The 16,013-nt window shown below is 41.7% G+C and overlaps 1 protein-coding gene across 3 annotated transcripts; it reads left to right on the top strand.

The window, feature by feature from the left end:
* Positions 1 to 880: 880 nt before the first annotated feature.
* On the top strand, positions 881 to 15,247 carry NARS1 (asparaginyl-tRNA synthetase 1). 3 transcript variants are annotated; one of them, XM_010997212.3, is made up of 15 exons: positions 881 to 1,039; positions 2,100 to 2,179; positions 4,118 to 4,183; positions 4,284 to 4,376; positions 4,463 to 4,552; positions 5,663 to 5,741; positions 6,605 to 6,675; positions 7,858 to 7,944; positions 9,130 to 9,351; positions 9,461 to 9,660; positions 10,074 to 10,209; positions 10,865 to 10,978; positions 13,063 to 13,194; positions 13,511 to 13,642; positions 14,135 to 15,247. In XM_010997212.3, the coding sequence occupies exons 1-15, from the start codon at positions 997 to 999 to the stop codon at positions 14,264 to 14,266; spliced, it is 1,677 nt and encodes a 558-aa protein (XP_010995514.1). In that variant the 5' UTR covers positions 881 to 996; the 3' UTR covers positions 14,267 to 15,247. The 3 variants fall into 3 exon arrangements, with proteins under 3 accessions (XP_010995514.1, XP_010995513.1, XP_031297706.1); XM_010997211.3 differs by having other exon boundaries at positions 882 to 1,039; positions 2,097 to 2,179; XM_031441846.2 differs by lacking the exon at positions 2,100 to 2,179 and having other exon boundaries at positions 931 to 1,039.
* The last annotated feature ends 766 nt before the right edge of the window (positions 15,248 to 16,013 follow it).

Genomic DNA, 16,013 nt, shown 5'->3' with positions numbered 1-16,013 from the left:
AAGGGGAAAGTCCATGAAACTGGGTGAAATACTTCTGAAGACAAGTATCTGTTTTTGATAGCCTGAGCCTATCTATGGAGCTATTTTTAAAGTTTCTTTCATAACAAAAATGTGTTTTCCTTTGACTCAAGGACGAACTCTGGTATTCCACTAAGTGGAGAATGATGTGAGCTATCTTTTATTTAGAACCTATTACTGGGGGCAGTGAACGTAATCATCCTTCACAAATAGGGAAATTGAAGCTCAGATAGCTTAGGTCATTTCTCCCAAGACACAGAGCAAAAGACAGAACCAGAATCCCAACCAGGTTTGAAGCCCAAGTTCTATCCACGACGTTGTTATGGCCTCCCTAATAGTGATCCTTGTAACTTTAAATAAAAACATACCCTATAGTCCAAGTGACAAATACAGGAGTACATTCATTCATCAAAGTTATAAAGTTAAAGCATCTTCATATTTCAAAACAGGCAATGAATGTGGGATAGGACTGCCTTCAGCTACGTCGCTCACCCCACCTCCATCCCAGCTCGTTGCTGGCGCTCAGTATACTTGATGGTGACATTAATTCCACAAGGACTCCGCAGCCTGGGGATCTGGAACGAAGTCCTTGAGGTTTTCCAAGGGGGGCCTGGCGCGCCCACAGCAGGGAGAGGGGCGGAAGTGGAAGGCTCTGCAGTGAAAGTTGGGGAGATGGAGACTGGAGGGCGGGGGGCTGCGGCGCCCCGGGGTGCCAGGGCGGTGCCCCCGGGAGCCCCCAAAGCAAGGGGGGCACAGGGGAACGCGCGGCGCGGGACCCGGAAGTGGCCTTTGCCAGGACCCAACATGGCGGCCACAGCGCCTCTCGCCCACGTCCCGTAACCTCCCGTAACCAACGGCGCCGCGACGCTCGGGTGACTTACTGGGACGAGTTCTGCACGACGCTGTATGATGCAACGTCCGAGTTGAGGAAGCCGCTGGTGCACGTTGGGGTGATAAGGCGGCGGCGTGTTGGAGGCGATGTCCTTGGAGGTGACCAGGGCCACCGCAGGGATGGTGCTAGGTGCGTGAGGCTCGGGGACCCGGGGGTGTAAGGGGCGCGGTGGTTGTGTTTGGGGCAGGAACCTAGTTCCGGCCGAGGACGATCCTGACCCTAGCGCATGGCACAGAGTGGGCGCCCCGCCACTGTTTGCGCGAGCGATTACGAGGGAAGGAGGAACGGCGGGAGGAGGGGCGTGGACCCACCCTGGGCCCGCACTGGCCGGGCCGGGCCGGGCTCCCCTCGAGCCCTGGGTGCCTCGGGCTGGGATGGCGGCCGCTCCGGGCCCTGCCCCACTGCGAAAAATCCCCTGATCCAGCTGACATTTAGGCTCTGCGAGGCACGGTCGGACGTCTGGGTAGCCCCTAAAGGTGTAACTTTTCCGGGTGATCGACAGGAAGGAACTTCACGATGCGAATCCTCTTTCACACATCCTCATTTATATTGAGATTTCCTGAGAGACCATATGGTGCAGTAGAAAAACGGAGAGATTTAGGGGACCTGGATTGATGTCGCTGTTCAGACTTACTAGTTGTAGGGCCTTCTGCAGTTTGTTTAATCTCAGGTTTCCTTTAAGGAACAGAGGAAACTGGTGTTTATTTGTGCCCTGGCACTAGGCTGTCTGATTTATGCAGTTCATCCTCAGTACTTCGAGACGAGTATTGTTTTTCTCATTTTATAGACTTAGAAACTAAGCCCAGAAAGGTTAAGTGAATTCTCCAGGGTCACTCTGGCTTTTAAGGTACAACAACATCTACGATTCCAGTCTGGTCTGACCAACTTCAAAGCCCTTGCTTTGTTGTTGGGGACCCTAGTAGACAGAAGCAGTATCACAGATTAAAATGATCAAAGTTTATTTCGGAAAGCTCAATTTGTAACTGATCTCTTTTTATGAGATAGATGTCGTTGAAGAGGGGAGTGGGAAGATAATTACTATTTAATTTCTTTTGGATCTTGATAATTTTTACCAGTCAGATGCTTGTTCTGTTTACAAAGGTAAAGAATGGATAAAGTAGGTGCAGTATGAGGTGACTGATATTTGTTGGCCAAACGAGTAACTTACTCTCATTTTGCAAAACAGCAGAGCTGTATGTCTCCGACCGGGAGGGAAGTGATGCTACCGGTGATGGAACCAAGGAGAAACCTTTTAAAACAGGTCTTAAGGTAGTATCTCTTCCTCATTAGGAAAACAGTTTTACACTTATGATGACTTATGTCAGTTAGCATGTGATTTGTCAAGAGTTTTATCTCAAGCACTAGGTTTTGAAGAGAATTTTTAGAAAGGGAAAGGGATATATATATAGATACGTAGTTTTAAGGACATGAGGTGATCTGAGCCTAAACTTATTTGAACATTTTTGATAGCTGCTTCTCTTCTTCCTTACCAAGCAGCATTGCATCTTGGAATTTTTCTCTCCAGTGAGTCAGGTGGCTGGTTTTTCAATTTTTATAGAAATGAAAGTCAGCCTCCCTCATTCACACTGAGTTCAAGCCCAGGTTTCTTCCAAACTGACTCCTAAGAATCCTCTTGGTAAATTTACCACCCAAATCCAGAAGTGATCGTGACCCTTGAGACTCAAAGAATTGACTTATGTCAGTGTACCGAGAAAGGACCCCCGTCTCAGAGGAGATGCTCAGTAACTCATTAGTCTAGAGCCTGAAGCCAGGATGCTCATGTATTGATGAACTATTACTTCTCAGGGCCTAGAATCCTCTGATGAGTTTAGCATGTTCTCTCTAAGCAGACTTCCATGGAAAGCCAAATACAGTTCAGACAGGTTCTTCGAGAGCATCGACTCAGGACGTGAGTAGGTAACTGATCACATCAGGTTACCATGTGGGCCAAGAGGCAGCCCTCTGAAAGTAGCAGTGGGCTTGCCCGTTGATCCTGAGTGGCTACAGCTGCCACTGCAGGAAGATGGCGAAAGCCCTCTCCTAGGGCAGCACTGGGAAGAACCTGCCCGACACTCTTCTTTCTGTGTGTCCCTGTCTGGCCAGTCCCTGCTTTGGTGTTTAACTCTTAGAGGGAAATCTTTTTCATTTCTGATTGTTGGGGTGATTCCTGTGGCTCCCCCAAACATTCATCTAGTCCCCGAACATTCACCATCTAGGTGACTGTTTGCAAAATGTCACTGTGCTACACAAAAGTGTGCCATTCTGATTTGGGGAGTTACATTTTGGCTCTTTCAGTGATAACAAAGGTGGTATCAGGGCAGACTGTCAGGTAGGAAATGAATTCTTGATGATTGACAAGCATCCTTACAAAGTCGAATTGTTAAAAAGAGAAACTGAACTCTCTTGAATGTTTCCAAAGATCCAGGTTCCTTCCTCCCCTGTGGCAATAATTGAGTTGAGACTAGTGTTAAATCAGGATGAGAAGTATTTTTCAGACCTTTAGAAAAGGGCTAGTTTCCGTAAACTTCAGAACTTAACCACTAGAGAGAGTAATTCATTGCCTTTCTTGGTTGACAATAACTTAGGAGAAAATATGAAGGACTGTTTGAAGCAGTTAATAAAACACTTATCTTTTACATATTTCTAACTATTTTAAAAAAGGAATACAGGCTGTAAAATATTCAATGAAACAGTGATACCTGATGTGTCCCAATGTTGGTGAAGAGAGGGGCATATTCTGCACACAGGGATTTTTACAATTAAATAAAACTTAACCTTTTGAGTACTTAACTGTTATGTTGTTGAGTTTCAGAAGTGGCTGAATTCTTAGTGAGGATTAACCACCTAGATGTGATTTGCAGTTGGCCTTTGCTGTTAGCTGTCTCTTCTGTTGTCGGCCTTTCTCCCGTTGGTCCCCATGGCCACTTCAAATCTGTTGCTTCTGGTCTACTAGTATGGGAAACTGTATACCATGTAATGGAACTTGCTAGAATTGTTTGGGAAAGGACGTTCTACTTTAAATGTCCTTAGTACGTTCAGCCATTCCTTCCATCAGCATTGACCTTGGCTGTTGGGGTCTTTTATGCTTTCTTCTTGGCTCTTGATTATGTTCTAGGTGATGGAAGTCACCTCATAATTCAGGTTTTGTTTTGATTTTAAATATTTTACGATGTTAAAGAAATGTCCTTTTCTCCCTCCCTCCCCAAGGCTCTGATGACCATTGGGAAGGAACCCTTTCCTACCATTTACGTAGATTCACAAAAAGAAAACGAGGTAGGGTGAACCAAAAACTTGACAGAATTATATTTTATGAAGAAATTGTCAATCAAATGCAGAGGTCTTGAAAACATTAAGTTTCCGTCTCTCCCTCTAGAGGTGGGATGTTATTTCTAAATCACAGATGAAGAACATTAGAAAAATGTGGCACAGGGAACAGATGAAGAGTGAATCCCGGGAAAAGAAAGAGGTGAGCAGTCAATTTGCTGCTGTGAACATTTTTGAAGTTCAGATGCTAGAAGCTGTGTTAACACGTTGCATCATTGTTAAAACTAGGCAGAAGACAATTTGCGAAGAGAAAAGAACCTGGAAGAAGCGAAGAAGATCACCATAAAGAATGATCCAAGTCTCCCAGAGCCAAAATGTGTAAGTGTGACGTGTGTCCTTTCAAATACTGTGGACTTGCCACAACAGACTGTTACTTCTATGTCTGGGGGCTTGCTTCGTGCTCTCTCCCTTTGCAGTGTTTGTCTTGTCTTTTCTTTCAAGGGAGAGAGAGAGAAGTAACATTTGGGAGTTATGAGGCTGGTTCATTTTTTAATGAAATTTAGTAATCGCATGTTAAACGAATTCTGTCCCGACTAAAAGCTAGCAGACCTGGCTGGGATCCAGGCCTGGCTGTGCTGTGTGGTGTGAGTCAAGGGATTTTACCCTCCCTGAGTGTCAGTTTCCTCACCATTAAAAGAAGAGGTTGAAATTCTTGATTTTCATAATTTTTTGAATAAATTTTTACATTTTTCATTTTTAGAAATTTACTTTTTTTTTTTTTAATGGAGAAACTGGGGATTGAAACCAGGACCTCATCCATCCATGCTAAGCACACACTCCACCACTGAGCTATACCCCAACCTCTTCACAACTTTTTAAATCGAGAAAAAGGTTCTGTGATTTTTATGTTTAATTGCATTACACCTGTAGTCTTTCTGGAATGGAATGCTGGCCTGTGGGTGGACGTGGTTAGGTTTCACACAGTTCCTCCTGCTGCTGAACTATCATATATTTCTTGCTTCCTTAGTGATGAAGCTGTTTTCTGGGCCCACCCACCATCTCCTTCCTCATGCTTCTCCTTCGTCCCCCCAAACAAAAAGCCAGCCCGTGGTATCTTCCCCCTCCCAGAGTGGCCGGAGGGACTGTGAGCTCAGGGCCAGGGCCCTGCATGGACGAGGCTTTTTGCTAATGTGACTTCATTTATTTGTGGATTTTACGTAGCGATAGATGAAGTTCTAAGTATTTCTCATCGCCAGTTTTGCACAAAGAGAAAGAAGACTTGGACTTTTTTTTTAACCACTCCAGTATGATGCAATTTTTTGGCTCCAACCTGCAGTAGAGTGACTGTCTGCAGTTTTACACCATTTGTGAATTTTTGACGCTTTCCTGCCATCCCTCTAATATCTGTTAAAAAGTTGGTATGTGATAAATGACACACAGGGTCCAAATGACACACAGGGTCCAAAGTTACATATTTTAACCTGACAGGTGAAGATTCGTGCACTGCAAGGATATCGAGGCCAAAGAGTAAAGGTGTTTGGCTGGGTCCACAGGCTGCGTAGGCAAGGTAACTGGCAGAGCCATCCTTTTCTCTCTAATTTTCAATATCCCTGGTCTTAGAGGACAATGAACATTAAAAAACAAACAAACATTTACTTGCAGGTATTTTTGTTTGGGAATGCTAGCTTTTTAAAGGACACAGTGGTTTATATCCTAAACTTGTTCTCTTTTAACATGACTGTTAAAAGTTGAACATTATTTAATGTTATTTAACTGCATTAAACTGTGTAATTGTTTAAAAGTTAACATTATTTAAATGTTACCTGACTGTAAGAAATCACAATGATCAAGAGGTGTCCAGTAAATATTTGTCTAATTGAGCTGAATTCTTTAATGAAAAGCAGGGGATATATTAGAGGAAGTGCGGGGCCAAACCTGAAACTTATTTATGGCAGTGATGCTGACTTTTCTAATTAGTATATTCGCATTGTGCTTCCCCCCTCTGCCCTGATTTTATCACTTTTTTTTTTTTTTTTATTGTAAGTGGTTTTTAAATCCTTCGTAAAAAGAAACGGGGCATAAAAAACTAAAGGAGTGATTCTGTGTGGCAGTATACATGCACCTCCCACTGAATGCGCTGTGCTGGGTGGTGTGGGGGCTCAGCGTGAACCAGACGTAACCCCTCCCCCACCTGCTTACGGTCTTGCTTTCCCGTGATCATGTGGGTCAGGAGGCTCACGTGGGATTTGAAAACATAAAGAACTGAGTAGTGATACAGCCGATGGACACTGCGGAGGAACGGGGCCTCGTGGGAGGTTTGAACTTCCAGCGTTTAACCTTGGCGGTTCCTTTATATAAGATTAAATTAGGAGAAAGGGCTTTCAAGTGTCTGGCGAACAGTCCGGCTAAATTTCTCTTTCTCATTTTTAGGAAAGAATTTAATGTTTCTGGTGTTGCGGGATGGTACGGGTTACCTTCAGTGTGTCTTGTCAGACGATTTGGTAACTATTTTCTCATATTTGTGATGGCTTAAAGTTAGATTTTTTTCAGTAGTCTCCTCCATTGTTAGTTTTGGGAATTTTACAGTCTGTGTACTTATTTTAAGCTGATACTGTTGGAGAATTTCCAACATCAAAACAATGGAACAGTATAAAGAAACCTTAGAGAAGCCCACGAGGAGCATGTTAGTTGTTCTGCTGTAATTAAACACCATAAACTGGTGATAATTAACAAATAAACAGAAATTTCTTTCTTTCTTTCTTTCAGAAATATTTTTTTTCAGAAATATTTTTGACATAACCACACTACCATTTTCACTCCCCCTCCAAAATTAACACAAAACTCTTAAATATCCAATCAGATTCTCCCAATTGATTCATAATGTCTTTTTACAGTTGTTTGAAGGAGAATCCAGACAAGGTCTCCCAGTTGCATGTAATTGATGTGTCTCTGAAATCTCTCTTAATCTGTAACAGTTCTCCATTTTCATTCTCTTCTCCAACACACCCTTACCATTTATTTGAAAAAGCCTGGTCATTTGTCTCATGGAACTTCCCACACTCCAGATTTGATTGATTGCATCCAGAGGTGTCATTTAACATGTTCCTCTATCTGTATTTCTTATAAGCTAGAGTTTAGGTCTGATCAGATTCAAGTTCTTTTTGCGGGGATTGGGAAGTGGTCATAACTACTTCATGGGCAAAGCTGTGTTCTTCCAATTATATCACATCATGGATGTCCGCTTGTCTTTTTTTTATGATTGGTGGGTTTGGGTGTCGATCGCCTGATCCCTCCTTTATAAAATTCTCCATCACTTTTCTCCTAATGATTTTAGCAAGTATTGATGATCATAGCCTAAATGGACTCTGTGTATTATTTTAACAGTCTGATCTTTAAAGAAAAAGGAACAATAGACTTTCCAGATGCTTTTAAGAGATGTGGGCTAGTGTGACTTATGAACATGTTTATGTATATAAAGTATGTACTTACACATATGTGTATCTGTATATAGATAGATCTCCCACAAAAATAGCTATTCTTTATTAATGTTAAAAGTAAATGGCCATCTTCTTATTTTACTAGTATTGGACGAGGTAACTTTTAAATAATCCCTTTGCTTCCTCTCTGTTAGAATATTTTAATGTAAGTGAGAATAACTAAACTTGAACTTGATCTTTTCACAGTGTCAGTGTTACAATGGAGTCCTCTTGTCCACTGAGAGCAGTGTTGCAGTGTACGGAATGCTGAACCTTACCCCAAAGGGCAAGCAGGTGAGTGGATTGATTTCCTCACTGGGTGAAGAGGTGTGTGCTTACTAGTTTTCCAATGTCTTTATTTTGTGCTTTTGATATTTGGCGTATAAATACACGAATGTGGTGATGCACTTGCCAAGTGTCGAATGCCTTTCCCTTTCCCAGTGAAATGTGGACTCTGTGCAGCTCACATGATGTAACGACCTCAGGGACTAAAAACCTAAAGAATAACTGAGTAATCCTCATGGGCCAGAACTGTTTGCTCTGTGTGTGTGTGTGTGGATAATTTTTCAGCTAGGTGAAAATAAAAACTTCACAATCTACCCACAGTTTTTCAGGAAAGAACAGTGATCTAAATCTGAAACTTTCAAAATAGAACTTGAAAGCCTCTTTTTAAAAGAAAAGTTAAATATAACTCTGATGTTCAGAGAATTGCTTGTTCCCCAGGCAATAGGCATGTAACCTGTACCCGTTACAGTTACTTGTTGGTAATTGTTCAAATAACAACTGTGGTTGTATTTGTTTGTTGGGAAAGAAGACAAGTGTGATGTATTAACCACCAGAGGGAGCCCCTAGGATTCTCTGGATAGACTAGCAATATTGGTAAAACAGGCTCCCAGAGTTCACAGAAAGAACCTTTGTCAAGAGTGAATATCTGATTCAAGTTCACTGAGTTTTCTTTGGAAGTAGTGTAATTGCAAAAGGGAGTGGTTGTCGTGATGATACTTGCTGTCTAGAGTTTGACACCAAGATAATTATATATTCCATTGTAGATGGCTTCAGTGGAATTATTAGGGAGAATTTAAATTTTTACTATATATATGTTCCAAAGAGAAATAGCTTTTGATAAAACCTTTGCATTTAAGGAGTTTTTCAATGTGGGTATTATGTTACTTTTAAATTATTGGGCAAAGGCTAGAAAGTTATACCAAAATGGGATTATAGTTTCTCTTATTTTCTAGTTTGTGCTTTTTTATTTTTAAAAACTTACGTATTATAGGTATTTACTCTGAAAGAAATATTAATCTATCGGTAGAAAATTCAATTACTGGTCTCATTTTTAGAAGGGCAGGCTACCAATGATAAGATTCTTAGGAATTACTTACTAAAAGTTTTGACATAAATTAAAATCTTCAGCACTGTACATTTTTTGTTTCCTTCTCCCTCCCTTTCGTTCTCCCTGCCCCCCTTTTAAAAACGTAGGCTCCAGGGGGCCACGAGCTGAGCTGTGACTTCTGGGAGCTGATTGGGTTGGCCCCCGCGGGAGGGGCCGATAACCTGATCAACGAGGAGTCTGACGTTGACGTCCAACTCAACAACAGACACATGATGATCCGGGGGGAGAACATGTCCAAAATCCTAAAAGCACGTTCCGTGGTCACCAGGTGCTTCAGAGATCACTTCTTCGAGAGGGGGTACTACGAAGTAAGTGCGCGGGCGCCATCTTTTGCTGGCCATGCCCTTTGCCGTCTTTGAACTTGAATAACGGTACTCACAAAAGGCCTTTATGTTCCCCTCCTTTCCGTCTGAGCAGATTACTCCCCCGACCTTAGTGCAAACACAGGTGGAAGGTGGGGCCACCCTCTTCAAGCTGGACTACTTCGGGGAAGAGGCCTATTTGACTCAGTCCTCTCAGCTGTACCTGGAGACCTGTGTGCCAGCGCTGGGAGATGTGTTCTGTATCGCGCAGTCATACAGGGCGGAACAATCCAGAACACGAAGGCACCTGGCTGAGTATGGAATTATCTTTTTACTTAAAAATAAATTTTTTTTTTTAAAGAAAAAAGGTTCAGGGGGCGATCTTTATATAGGTAAATGATGTCTGTAGAAACTGTTGCTATGTTAATAGGGTACATGAAGGGCAGTTGAACAAGTTAATGGAAACCATGGAAGAAGTTTTGCCTCTTAGGCCGTAGCTCGCTAAGGCCTTTCTTCTACTGTGTCTTGATCCTTTATTAAGGAATAAACAAGGACTCTCTGTTGAGGGGGAATGGGGGGCTGGTGGTCTAAACCTAGTTTGCAGAGCTGGGAGTTGATTAGCCGGGAGGGAGTTGTACCTTTCTGGGCAGTTTCGCAGCAATAAAATCCTTGCTTGAAAAGAACTCAGTGAAAGGAGAGCAGCGCTGAGCCCCTGTCCTGTCCCTCAGATACACTCACGTGGAGGCCGAGTGCCCTTTCCTGACCTTCGAGGAGCTCCTGGACCGACTGGAGGACTTGGTTTGTGATGTGGTAGACAGAGTCCTGAAGTCACCCGCGGCAAGCATCGTGCGTGACCTCAACCCGGTAGGTGTGCTGTTTGATGGAAACACAGGCATATGATTCTGTTTCAGGAGTCAGTGAATCTTCACCCTCAGGTTTTATAGATTTAATAGCTTGGTGAGCTTTGAGAGAAGTGACTGGTATGTATATATGTATATTTTTTGAACTATAATTGATATGTAACATTATAGTAGTTTTAGGTGTACAACATAATGATTTGGTATATGTATATACCAGAAAATGACCACCACAGTAAGTCAAGTTAGCATTCATCACCCCACACAGTTACGACTTTTTTTTCTTGTGATGCAAACTTTTGAGATCCATTCTTAGCAACTTGCAAATTTGTAAAACAGTATTAACTGTGCTCACCACGCTGTACATTATATCCACAGGACTTACTTATTTTATAACTGGAAATTTGTACCTTTTGACCCCTTCACCCACTTCCAGACTAAGATTTTGAAGACTAAAATTTGGTACTAGTCATTGCCAACAATTTCATAATATTTTAACTTACATAGGAGGAAGTTTATATCTGTTTTCCATTTTTAGGAATGTCCACATTGTTTTTTCAGTCTGAAATAATATTACAATACTGGTAAATAGTGTTTCTTAAAGTGGAAATGTTAGTGTTGATGGTTTCTTTATATAACCGTATTTTTCCTTTCTACTGTAGAAGTTCAAGCCCCCTAAACGGCCTTTCAAACGGATGAACTATTCAGATGCTATTGAGTGGCTAAAGGAACATGATGTGAAGAAAGAAGATGGAACTTTCTATGAATTTGGAGAGGTACGGGTTCCTTTCTAATCATTGTTCCAAAGGGGGGCCTTGTGCTTCAGTGGATTGCTGCTTGCGGTTAAGTACCCACTATTGCAGGAGGCCTCTGTTTGTCATTAAATAACCGCAGAAACTCCTTCTTGGGGTTGTCTGAGGATCCACTGGATTAGTAGATGCAGAGTAAACCTTAGGGCAGTGCCCTTTCTGTCGTATTCAGTACATGTTAGCAAGTCTGTCGCCTTCACATCTCATCCTTTGTCTCTTTCCTCTTCCGTGATCAATCCGTGGGCTTGACTTACAAGCTCTAGTTGTAATTCTCTAGACTGGAAGCATGCTTCAGAAAGTTGTGAACTTTGAAATCACGTGCAAAATGTTGGTATGTGTATATATTTGTTTTATTTTTCTGGAGAAAGTATCTGGGTCTTTCAAAAAGGATTCTTACCCCCAAAACGGTGAATTAAAACTCCTGCATACAGAGGCAATTCAAAGGAAAAAATAGCTATTGGTTAAAATGCAAAACCAAGAGAGAAGGCTTTGATGGGGAAGGTGGCCCGGTGCCCCAGATACACTGAGCGTGTCTGTCTTGCCTGGGACCACCCTCCCAGCAGGTTTTGGGGGTCTAGGTTGTTAACGCTATTCTAAGCCCTCTTCCCTGTGCACTTACCGCTCCTTCCATAGTATTTGCAAATCTGTTTTACGGATGAAATGCTAATAACTAGTGCTAGATTTTAGGAAGAATTTACAGAAGGCAGATAGTATACCAGGCTTATATAAATTATTTTTATTGTTTCATGAATTCAGTTGATGGTATATAACAAAATTTTGTGCTGAAAACTTAAGAAACATTATTACCTAATACTTATCAAGGTAGTGTGATTGAGTGGAAGGAACCCAAGCTTTGGAGTAAGAGCCCCCCCTGGTGGCCTTAGCTCCCGCCTCGGTCCTTACTGCTGTATAACCAAAGGCCAGTGACGCTGTTCTCTGTGTTCCTTATCTCTGTGTTGGAGGGAATAGCCACTTGCAAAATTGTGAGGGCTTAGTGAGCTAAATGCCTAGCAAGGGCCGAGGTGCAGGAAGCCCTCCATGCATGTCAGCATTTCCTCTACGAATGGATGTCCTCCCATACACATGGGGGCGCTAGAGTATATAAGAGGTGTTCAGACTTTTCGGAAAGTGCAGTAAGGCCCCTTATCCCACAATTAAATGTTACGCAGAACTCTAGTATGTAAAGTGATTAAAAGCTGAGAGACCAGAGCTCTCCCACTCACCCCCCATCTCCTCTCGGGACTTTAGAGGGCCCAGGGCTCCAGGAACTAGAGTTTGAAAACAGCTGTGCCAGGTGACAGCCAAGTGCCATCTCAGTTCTTGCATTAAACAAATCAGTGAGCTCTGGCTGGTTCTGTCAGTCAGTTTCCACTGGGATGAGAGTTTTCAGTTTTAACGTGAATTTATGTGTGGTTTGCCGAAGGACATTTGAGAGAGACACAGATTAACTTGATTCATCTTCATCTAACATCTCTTGGCTGACTACTCCAGGTGTGGTTACACTTACAAATTTGACATTGATTATTTGTCTTATGACTGTGTCTTACTACCATTGAAGGCAGGTAGATTCATTGTAACAGGAAAGCAGCACAGATAAGCGGAGAGTTTAAAGATTGGTGTTATTAATAATACACTCTGTGTGTGGATCAGTGATGTTCTGGAGCGTTCATGGATTATCTTATGCCCAATGGGACTAAATGGACCACGTTTGCTTCAGAGTAAGATAAAACTGGCCGCTGTAAAAATACCTGAGTAGTACCTAGTCACAGCGATAACGGCTTGGTGGGGTTTTTTTGGTTTGTTTTGTTGTGTTTGTTTTCATTCCTCAAGCAGCAGGGCACTCAAGATCTACTGTTGAAGGAGGCAAATGCATTTACTATTCGTTTTGCAGAAATTGTCCCTTACACCCGTGTGGTCCTGGGTCACGGGTGGGTGTGTATTCTGGACTTTGTGGCATGAATAAGATGAAGGGCTGCTAGTGGGTCAAAGGGCTGCTTCTGTCTTGTCGCATGGCGAGTTGTAGGTGTTAACGAAGTCTCGCTTAACCTCAGGATATCCCAGAAGCCCCTGAGAGACTGATGACAGACACCATTAATGAGCCCATCTTGCTGTGTCGATTTCCCGTGGAGATCAAGTCCTTCTACATGCAGCGCTGCCCCGAGGATCCGCGCCTCACCGAGTCGGTCAGTTTGTGCTTCAAATAGTATTCGTGATTTTGCTTTTTTAAGGGGGTGGGGGCTGTCATTGGAATAAGATACAGCTCATGGCAAATATTTTGTTATAAATCTAGAATGACAATATTTAAAGAAGTGTTTTTTGTCCTCTGATTGGGTTTAACCTACCTTGTCAAGTTACAGAATCCGAATAATCTTTGAATTGTGCATGATCCCAGTGCTCCTTTAGTTACAGGAGCTTAATCGTGACTTTCATTAAAACTCTAGAGCAGCGCCATGACTGAGAGCCTGGTAGTAACTGTATTTTATTTACTCATTTTTAAAGGTCGACGTGTTGATGCCCAATGTTGGTGAGATTGTGGGAGGCTCAATGCGTATCTGGGATAACGAAGAAATACTGGCCGGTTATAAAAGAGAAGGAATTGACCCCACTCCCTATTACTGGTACACAGATCAGGTAAAAACAAATTTTTAAAACACTCTTTAAATTTTTTCATAATAATAGTTGTGTATAAATTGAGATTTTTAAAAGGGAGAACTCAGGGTGGTACTTTGGCACTCGAATGAGCTATTTTTGGTTTCATGGTTATAATGTGGCAAGTGAATATTGCTAAGTTCTGTCTTTGGCCAATAATACGTTAATTTAATTTGAAAGCCAGTGTAACTGTGGCCTTGCTCATTGATACTGAGTTTTTAAAAATTTGTCGTTAGATCTTACCAATATCTATTGACTTAATCTAAAAGTTTGAAATCTCTTCTTTCCAGGATGGCAAATCCCTGGTTTATTTTTCATACCAAATTATTTTTTTCACATGTGGTCCATGAAAGTGTCTAGACTAAGGGTTGAATTCTTAACCATGATAAGCTGACTCATTTTATGGTAGAAAATTTTAACTATTTTTAGACAAAATTTTAAACTAAGCATTTCTCCTTCTCTCTTTTTAAACAGAGAAAATTTGGCACATGTCCACATGGAGGCTATGGCTTGGGGTTGGAACGATTCTTAACCTGGATTCTGGATAGATATCACATCCGAGATGTGTGCTTATACCCTCGGTTTGTTCAGCGCTGCAAACCTTGACCAGTTCCCCCTGAAGCGTTAATGAAAGAACACGGTTCACGGGAGGAACAGACTGCCTCTTAAAAAAAAAAAAAGCAAAAAAATGTGCCCTTTTTTATTCCACTAGGGTATATCTATTTGTTTTCTCTTTTTGTTTTCGATCCCTGCTACCATGAAAAGCAACCCAAATTGTCTAAATATCAAGTGACACTGCTGTCGTCATTTTAAGAAAAAAATAGCCAGTACAAAGTTTGGGGGAAATATGCATCCTGTCACTCTGCAGTTCTGAATACATTTCAGCATTTCATCTAATTTCAGGTTCTAATCGTTGCATATATACCACATCTATAATGAAACTGTTTTAAATATGGTCTGAGACATTCCAATAACTTAATCTTTCTGTTCTTTTAAGTGTAACTGGAATTCTTTAATTTATATCACTTTAGTGTATCAGTGAGTTAAAGCAAACACCCTGGGGGGACATTGACAGTATGCTGTAAAAAATCTGCTGGTATTAGAAAGAGCACAAGTCAGCAGTAGATATTGGAATGAATCAAGTGAAGACAGTTAATTTTTTCTAAATCTGTATAGCTGCTTATAATTCTAAGGTATCCAAATTGATAGGGAAGGAATTGTAGAAATGGAACAACAGTTTGAAGTAAGAGCAAGTTTTTTGTTTTTGTTTTTCTGGCATGTCAGTGAACAGCATTCTTCCTAGCATTAGTTTAAGCTAAAGAAGCCAAGTAATCTCACTCTTTCCTAAGTAATGAAGAATAAGTAAGTTCCAAAAGTCTTTGCGGCTGGAATCTTAACGATAACCGTAAGTGGCTGTTGGAGTCGTCCCACACTGTATCTTCAGATCTAATCTGTGCTACCTTATGAACTCTCAGGCTCACTGGATGGCTTCATTTCAGTTCTGGTTACTTTCTCCCCCAAAATGCATGTCGTGCATTCTCAATAGGCTGTATTCCCAGCAATCAATAAATGGACACGTGAAAACTCTTTGCTGACTTCATTTTTTTTTAAGTTGAGCATCTCTGTGTCACATTATAAATGCCGTTTGCATTTATAACATCTTGATTTTAATGATGTGTATATGTGAAATTAGGTATTACTAAATTTAGTATTACTAAAATTACATGGTAATGAAAAGGAATGATTTTTTTTTTAATGAGACGTGGGTCCTAGTTACATCACTTTTATAATCTTTTTTGGGTTATTTTTGGACACATTAGATTGTATCCTATTTTGTAATTAAGTGAAATGACAGATAGAAATGGGGCATTTATAGTATATTTGGCCTATTATCTTGTAAGAATGGGAATGAATTCTAATTGGATTCAACTAGGCAATTCATTTGATCAGGATTTAGATGAAGAGGTTAGACTCAATTTTAATTGTATAAATGGGCTGAGAGTTTTAAATACTGAGGGAGAGCTGTGGGATTGGGTAGGGGTAAAGGGGTCAGGGTCGCGAGGAGTCAGACCAAGAATCTGAGTGCAGCGAGCAGCAAGCTTCGTGCACATGGACTTTCACTCCCTTCACTCTGGTTGTTGCTGTCATGCAAGTGTCAGAACCCCGTCCCAGATTCCTGACAAGTGCCCAGCTCACCAACACCCCTTTCTGAGTTCCTGCTCTCGTGGGGGGTCTCGTCTCACAGCTCTTTCCTGCCTGAAACCTCTCCCTGAGGTGTGATTCTCACACCAGCCACCTCTTCACCTTTGGTACTTGTCCAAGTTTTGGGGACAGATGGGAGGCTAATACGGTA

This window comes from Camelus dromedarius, chromosome 28 (assembly GCF_036321535.1).
Source record: "Camelus dromedarius isolate mCamDro1 chromosome 28, mCamDro1.pat, whole genome shotgun sequence".
Lineage (NCBI taxonomy): Eukaryota > Metazoa > Chordata > Mammalia > Artiodactyla > Camelidae > Camelus > Camelus dromedarius.
The sequence above is the reverse complement of the archived record's forward strand: the minus strand, read 5'-3'. Positions and strand labels throughout refer to the sequence as shown.

Excerpts from the sequence above, each read along its gene's own strand:
- NARS1 (XM_010997211.3), top strand. The coding sequence starts at position 997 with ATGTCCTTGGAGGTGACCAGGGCCACCGCAGGGATGGTGCTAG. Across the intron at positions 5,742-6,604 it reads CCACAGGCTGCGTAGGCAAG|GAAAGAATTTAATGTTTCTG; the intron begins GTAACTGGCAGA and ends TCTCATTTTTAG. Across the intron at positions 13,195-13,510 it reads ATCCGCGCCTCACCGAGTCG|GTCGACGTGTTGATGCCCAA; the intron begins GTCAGTTTGTGC and ends TCATTTTTAAAG.